We start from the raw sequence: 8,563 nt of genomic DNA, 5'->3' as shown, positions 1-8,563 counted from the left end.
CCCGCATTGCATCCAACTAGAGACATTCTATAATGATCTCAATGCTCACACGAGAATGGTAGTAGATGCTTCTACTAAAAGTGCTTTCCTTTCTAAGTATTATAATGAGGCTTATGAAATCATTAAGAGAATTTCCAGTAACAATTACCAATGGCCAACCAATCAAGTAGCGCCAGGAAGACGAGTCGCAGGAATACATGAAGTGGATGCTCTAGCGCCAAGAAGACGAGTCGCAAGAATACATGAAGTATATGCTCTCACTTCACTCGCATCTTAGGTATTCTCGATATCCTCAATGCTTAAAAACTTTAGTACTAATGGGTTTAATAAATTTGTAGCTCATCCACTGAATCAATTCGAAAATATAGCTTGTGTTTAACTTTGGGGAAGGGCACTTGTTTGAAGAATGTCCATCAAACCCAGAATCTGTTTATTACATGGGTAACTAGAACCAGAACCGACAAAGGAAAGGATTGCAATCCAATTTTTATAAATTATCAACACGAAACCACCCTAATTTTTCTTGAGGTAACTAATGAGTTGGACCTAGTAACGCTTATGCACAACCTAACCGACCCAGCCACCAATATTTTCCCAATAAGTTCAAAAACAATCTCAACTTGAACCTTCTAATGGTTTGGAAAACCTATTGAAGGCATACATAGCGAAAAATGATGCTTTAATCCAAAGACAAGCAACCACATTGAAAAACTTAGAAAGCCAAATGGGCCAACTTACAACTGAACTCAAGAACTGACCACAAGGTGTTTTGCCTAGTGATATAGAGAATCCAAGAAATCAGGGAAAAGAGTTTTGAAAAGCATTGACATTGAGGAGCAGAAAAACATTAGAGCCCAACACTGTTGAAGTTGAAAAGAGCAAGCTGATGGTCGAGATAAAGTGGAAGTTCAACCAAGTGTTGAAACTCCAGTTTCACAAGAACTAGAATCTATAAAATTTGATAATGTAACTTCTGAACCAGTCAATTTTGATAAACTAACACCTTTGTTAGATGTAGAAGTGCCACAACAGGCAAAGTGCCTAGTTCAAGTTAAGAATCCTCCACCACCCTACCCGTAAAAACTTTAGAAACAGAAGCAGGAAGTCCAATTCAAGAAGTTCTTAGACGTACGAAAGAAACTTCATATCAACATTCTGTTGGTAGAAACACTTGAGCAGAAGCCAAACTATGTCAAATTCATGAATGATATCCTATCCAAGAAATGAAGAATTGATGAATTTGATACGGTAGCTCTGACGAAGGAATGCAAGACATATCTACAAGATAAACTACCCCCAAAGATGAAGGACCCTGAGCAACTTATTGTGGTAAGACATTATGTGATTGGGGTGCAAGCATCAACTTGATTCCCATGTCCATATTCAAAAAATTGGGGATAGGTGAAGTTAGACCAACTATGGACAAACTTGAGTTAGTAAATTGACCATAGCACATCCAAAAGGAAAAATTGAGGATGTATTAGTACATGTAGACAAATTTGTTTTCCCTACTGAATTTGTTATTTTAGACTTTGAAGTAGATAAAGAGGTGTAAATAATCCTAGGAAGGCCTTTCCTAGCAATTGGAAGGATCCTTATTGATGTCCAGAACGGCGAGCTCACTATGTGTGTACAGAACAATTAGGTAACATTCAATGTTTTTAAATCTATGTGATTTCCTGATGCAATTGGTGAGTGTTCTACAGTATCTAAGTTAGAGGATTTAGCTGTAGATTGGGAACTCAACTCTGTTGAGTACCCATTGCAATAAGTTTTGATGTCAAACCCTCCAAGTGATGAAGAGGGGAGGAATACTTAGCTTTTCTAGAAGCTAACCAAAAGGGATTTAATCTGCAATCTCTTTTTAAATCTTTGGAATTAGAAAGTAGAGATTATGTTCAACCAAAAGTGTCAATTGAGGAGCCACCTAAATTAGAACAAAAGGTACATTCCTCGTACTTAAAATATGTTTATTTAGGTAACGCTTTGACTTTTCCTGTGATTGTTTCAGCAGAGTTAATAGAAAAGCAGGAAAAGAAACTTATTATAGGGTTGAAACAATTAAATAAGGTTATCGGATGGACCATAGTCGATATCCGTGGTATTATTCCATTAGTATGCATGCACAAAAAAATTCTAGAATATGGTGATAAAATGGATGATTAATGGACAACGGAGACTGAACCCCATTATGAAGGACGTGGTAAAGAAAGAAATCATTAAGTGGTTAAAATACAAATATAATTTACTCCATCTCAAACAATTTTTGGGTAAGTCTAGTCTAGTGCGTGCCAAAGAAATAAGGTATTACGATTGTAGAGAATGAAAATAACGAGTTAATACCGACCAGAACAGTTACGGGATGGAGAATTTGCATAGATTATCGAAAGTTGAACAAGGCGGCTAGGAAAGATCATTGGTGGCTGTCGTTATGACCACCAGATTAAATCCGTTATTCAACCAACATTAACTGGTAATATTGGGTAAATAGGGAATCGTCCCACGAAGAAGCTCGCGTGAAATCTATTTGAAGGGAACTGTAACTAAGGTAATATAAAATGCAGACAAGAAAGAAAAATGGGGGGGTTTGCTAATAATGAACTAAAGTAACGAATAAATTGTAGCTTAAATTGTGAATGCTGAAAAATCATCAAATTAAAGAGAAATGATGCTTAGTTATTGACGCCTTAATCCACCAAGCACAAGACCTTCGCGATCTCAATTTACTTTAGTAGTCAAATCTAGCAACAAGGCTGAAAATTCACTTACGAAGTGAATTCCCATCCCAAGTAAATTTAAATTCAATTAAAGAACATTCGTAATTGAAGTCCTACCTTTAATTATTCTTTGTTGACTAATTAAAAGTGCATTCAGTATTTTAGAGACTTCACCTTCTGTTAATTAAAGAAAATCCTCCAGCGGCTTCCAAAATTAAATCCGTAGTTGCTTCAATTAGCGGCATGCCAATTAATCACCACCAGTTCTAAATGTAATTAAGATATTCGATTACTCAATTGCACTTTATGAGAAAGTTCCTAAATTAAGTAGGTGATCAATCTAATTGATTTAGAAAAATTCCTTGAACGATAAAACAAGCAACTCAAGAATGCCAAATCCAAATTGAAACAAAATAAATCTTCAAATACCTTGTGCTAGGTTTCATAAGTGTCTAACTAAGCTTGAATATTCTAACCACTCATAGCAATTGAAACGAAACAAGAATCAATCGTAAACAACATAAATTACAAACTGAATATTGGAGAAGAAAATTCCTCAAATCGTCGAGCTTCCCATCTTTCGATTAGCTGAAATTTTAGGCTGCTACTTCAACTGCTTGGTCGACTTTTGCTGGTTCAATTTGAGGTTTTCCTTTGCTCGAGTGCCACGCCCCTCTGCTGCTATATTTTTTTCTCCGCTCTTTCAGCTGCTGGTCATCTCTATTTATGGAATAATAACCTCCAACAATTCAAAATTAAATTTGATCTTATCCCCCTTTTCATAGCTGAACCCGTCGCATAAAAAATAGCTTCAGCTTCGTAGAGTTTAACTTTAATTTAAACTCTCAAGGCTGATTTGACTTCCTTGATTAAATTAGAGTCGGCCACCGCTAGCAAGAAGGAAATTGAGAGAATTAATAATAATTCTCCTTGTCGACGGTTTGTACCTTCGGCCTGCTGCTTTTCTATTGGACCGAATTTTGTCCCAATGTTAATTTAATTCCTTCAACAAGCATATGATCGTCATTCAGCAGCTTATTCATGCAGATTAAATTCCAAATTGAGCCCATACAGACATCTGAATGTCCCTCACCTGCACATGACTTAAAAATTTAACATTAAATTATTGAATTGGAGCAAAAATACATTATTACGGCTAACTAATTGGAATGTCAAGGTCAGATTTTATGAGTAATCGTGGCTTAATTCCTAATGCCTCTTAAATCATATTAATGTAAATCAAATATATTACTAAACTTGATAAGATCTAAAGCAAGTTCTAGAGTAATTGATAGTCGATAACAAGAATCACTCATGAATGAATAATAACCTCTCAGGTTGGCATGGATGTCCCAACTTACGCTCTAGGCTCAAATTCCTCACAAGGACCACATAATTGATCAATGAAGCAGATTAAAATTTTTTATTATTAACCAAAATCAGTCAACTGAAAATAAAATTTAACCCAACCAATCGACATACAACCACCCCAATCAACTTGAATTCATGAAATACATCTTCATTCTTTTATTTTAATATTTTCCTAAAGAAAATTTAACAAGTCTTATTCATGAAAGTTACTAAAAAGAAAACAAGCATAAAATCCTTTAGAAAATTAATGAATTGATCCTCCCCCATACTTAATGTTTGCATTGCCCCTAATGCAAAAGAGAATTAAAGTTACCAACGGAAAGAACAATTCTAATGGAAAAGATAAAAGAAAAACTTCCCTGAATACGTGGGTTGCCTCCCACGACTGCCTTTGATTTAAGTCGTTGGCTCGACATCACAATTTCTCATGGATGCTCAAGATTCATCTCTTCCAACCAAGCTGCTTGCTCCCCTTCGTGAAAATGTTTCAATTTGTGACCATTCACTTTGAAAATTTTATTAGTTCTGAGGCTCCTAATTTCGATTGCCCCATGATGATGCACCTCGGTTATTATAAATGGACCAAGCCACGTTGATTTTAACTTACCGGGAAACAGTTTAAGCTTAGAATTAAATAGCAATACCTTTTCCCCCACCTTAAATTCCTTGTGAATCAGCTTTAAGTCACGAAATGCCTTCGACTTACCTTTGTAGATGACCAAATTGTCACATGCCTCTAAGCGCAACTCCTCCAATTCTTGCAGCTTCAACTTGCGCTCTTCACCTGCCAAACTATAATCCAAATTGCATTGTTTAATAGCCCAAAATGGCCTATGTTCAAGCTCTACGGGAAGATGACACGCCTTTCCAAAAATAACCCTATAAGGCGACATCCCTATTGGCGTTTTGTAAGTTGTTCGAACAGCCCACAACGCTTCATCTAACCTCTGGCTCCAATCTTTCCTATTGGGTTTAACAATTTTCTCCAAAATTCCCTTAATTTCCTTGTTACTACTCTCGTCTTGCCCATTGGTTTGAGGGTGATAAGCTGTCGACACTTTGTGGGTGACACCAAATTGTGCAAATAAAGCTTTCAAGGTTCTATTACAGAAATGTGTTCCCTTGTCACTAATTATAGCCCTTGGTACTCCATATCTATTTAAGATGTTGGTCTTGAGACATTTCACCACAGTTCTAGCATCATGGGCCCTAGTTGGAAATGCTTCTACCCATTTTGACAAGTAATCAACACACACAAGAATATATAAATAACCAAAAGAAGAGGGAAAAGGCCCCATGAAATCAATACCCCATACATCAAATATATCACAAACATAGAAATTATGTAATGGCATTTGATTTCTGCTACTTAAATTACTGGTTTTTTTACATGAGGCACAATTTTTACAAAATGTGTATGAGTCCTTATGAATAGTTGGCCAAAATAGCCCACACTCAAGTATCTTATGAGCCGTTCTCTTAGGCCCAAAATGTCCCCCACCTTCTCGACTATGACAAATATTAAGCACCGATTCTATTTCACTATCATCGACACAACGCCTAATTATTTGGTCACCACAAAATCGCCAAAGGTATGGCTCTTCCCATAAGTAAAATCGGGCTTGACTTCTAATTTTTTCTTTCAAATGTCTAGGTGCATTCGTAGGAAACTGTCTAGTCACTATGTAGTTCACTATGTCGGCATACCATGGCAAATTACTAGACACACTATAAAGTCGCTCATCGAGAAATAAATCACTCGGCTCATTCCTCAAAATCCTAGTCTCTATCCAACTCAAATGGTCAGCCACAAGGTTTTCTCTACTCTTCTTATCTTTAATCTCTAAGTCGAATTCTTGCAAAAACAAAATCCATCTTATTAATCTGGGCTTAGCTTTTTTTTTTATGCAACAAATATTTAAGAGCACTATGGTTAGAAAATACAACTTTGACTCCTAACAAGTACGCTCTGAATTTCTCTAAGGCAAAGACTATGGCATAGAGTTCTTTCTCGGTCGTGGTGTAATTGCACTAAGCTGGGTTTAATAGCTCACTAGCATACCTAATAATATAAGACTCCTTACCATTTCTCTATCCTAATGCCCCACCAACAGCCCTATCACTAGCATCAGATAGAATCTCGAAGGGTAATGCATAATTCGGTCCTTGAATGATAGGAGCCGTGATCAATTTCAATTTCAATTCATCAAAAGATATTTTACAACTCTCATTAAATTCAAATGTGACATCCTTACCTAGCAATGTACATAAAGAGGACAATATTTGCGAAAAATTCTTGATGAACCGACGGTAAAAACTACATGTCCTAAGAAGGATCAAATTCCTTTCACAGTACTTGGATAAGGTAGATTTTTAATTACCTTGACTTTGGCTTGGTCGACTTCTAATCCTTTAGCTGAGACGACATGCCCCAACACTACACCCTTTTCAACCATGAGATGACATTTCTCAAAATTCAATATCAGATTAGTCTCAATGCAACACCTAAGAACTAACACAAGATGATGCAAACATTGATCAAATGAATCACCATAAACAGTAAAGTCATCCATGAACACCTCCATTAAATGTGAAATAAAATCTAAAAAAATGCTCGTGATACCTCTTTGAAAAGTGGCTGGTGTGTTGCACAATCCGAAAGGCATTCTCTTGAAGGCGTAAGTTCCGAATGGGCAAGTGAAAGTGGTCTTCTCTTGATCTTCAGGTGCGATGGGTACCTATAAATAACCTGAATAGCCATCTAAAAAATAAAAATGTGAGCGACCAGCTAGCCTTTCTAACATTTGATCCATGAATGGGAGTGGGTAGTGGTCCTTTTTAGTGGCTTTGTTTAGCTTCCTATAGTCTATACAAACCCGCCAACCGTTCTGCACTCTTGTAGGAATCTCTAACCCTTCTGTGTTGGTAACTATTGTGGTTCCTACCTTCTTAGGTACAACATGAATTGGACTTACCCATTTTGAATCAGCTATAGGATAAATGACATCGGCTTCCAACCATTTTAAAATTTCAGTCTTAACTACCTCCATCATTGGAGGATTCAATCGGCATTGGGGGTCTCTTTTGGGGACTGAATCTGGCTCTAAGGCTATCTTGTGAGTGCATAAAGTTGTACTAAGCCCCCTAATATCGGCTAGTGTCCAATCGAAGGCTTTTCTATGCTCTTTAAGAACTCTGAGCAGGTTAGATTCTTGGATTTCGGTTAAAGCATTTGACACTATTAATGGCAAGGTTTGATTTTTACCTAAAAAGATGTACTTTAAATTTTCGGGCAGCTCTTTTAACTCCAATTTAGGTGGTGAAATCAATGAAGGAACTTGCTTACCAGTCACCGTAAGGCTAGGGAGGATCGGCTTGAATCGTGTCAATTTGGGTGAGTCTAATGCACAAACTGAGTCAATTAAAGAATCAGAAACGATAAATTCATGCTCATCAATATCAAAAATGCCTTTAGCTAGAACGATTTTCAACTCGTTCTCATTCCCTAATTCATAAACATCTTGAACAAAATTATCAATTACATCAAGAGTAAACACGGAATTAATATCAGTGGGATATCTCATAGCATCAAATATATTAAATTTAATTATCTCACCATCAAATTCCATAGTTAAATTTCCTTTATGAACATCAATTTTCCTTCTAGCAGTCTTAAGAAAAGGTCTACCTAAGAGTAAGGGCACATCAATCGAATTATCATTAGGTCCCATGTCTAAAACATAAAAGTCAGCCGGAAAGACTAACTCATTTACTTGCACTAGAACATCTTCTAAAACACTATCAGGGTAGGCATTACTCCTATCTGCAAGTTGAATTATCAGACCTGTTGCTTTTAATGAACCTAATTGTACTTTGTCGTAGATACTTCTAGGCATGACATTTATAAAAGCTCCTAAATCAAGCATAGCTCAATCAAGTTTAAGGTATCCTATCTTACAAGGTATCGAAAACATTCCCGGATCTTTACATTTAGTTGGGAGTTTCTTTTGAAATACCGCAGATACATTTTTGCCTAAGCTAATTTTCTCATTTCCAATTAATTTCCTTTTAGATGTGCATAATTATTTTAAAAACTTAGCATATCTAGGCACTTGTTTAATTGCATCAATCAATGGAATATTAACTTGTACCTTACGAAACGTCTCAAGGATTTCGGCATTGACGTCGTCTGATTTTTCCTTCCTCAAGAATTGTGGAAACGGAGCCTTCGACACAAAAGATCACTGCTGATCATTAGTGTGTAAACGTCCTTCTATTTGAGGTTTGACGGTTTGCGCTTCCTGCTCAAAATTTGATGCATCACGCGAAACAGTGGACTATTGTAGGTGCGATTTTTCTGCCCCTCTTGGGTCGGCTTGTGATGATTGTAAATCAGCCTTCGGCATGGCTAAATTCTCCTCTGTTCTATTACCAAATCGAACCCCTTTTTACTTCAGTCTCACTCTCCTCATTGT

At 36.6% G+C, this 8,563-nt stretch overlaps 1 protein-coding gene across 1 annotated transcript; it reads right to left on the bottom strand.

The window, feature by feature from the left end:
- Positions 1–6,179: 6,179 nt before the first annotated feature.
- LOC128033794 (uncharacterized) lies at positions 6,180–7,984 on the bottom strand. The gene is made up of 4 exons (XM_052621937.1): positions 6,965–7,984; positions 6,712–6,826; positions 6,445–6,600; positions 6,180–6,343 (listed from the first exon to the last, which is right to left on the bottom strand). Exons 1-4 carry the CDS (start codon positions 7,982–7,984, stop codon positions 6,180–6,182), a joined length of 1,455 nt encoding a protein of 484 aa, XP_052477897.1.
- Positions 7,985–8,563: the final 579 nt, after the last annotated feature.

Source organism: Gossypium raimondii, chromosome 1, assembly GCF_025698545.1.
Source record: "Gossypium raimondii isolate GPD5lz chromosome 1, ASM2569854v1, whole genome shotgun sequence".
Classification (NCBI taxonomy): domain Eukaryota; kingdom Viridiplantae; phylum Streptophyta; class Magnoliopsida; order Malvales; family Malvaceae; genus Gossypium; species Gossypium raimondii.
The sequence above is the reverse complement of the archived record's forward strand: the minus strand, read 5'-3'. Positions and strand labels throughout refer to the sequence as shown.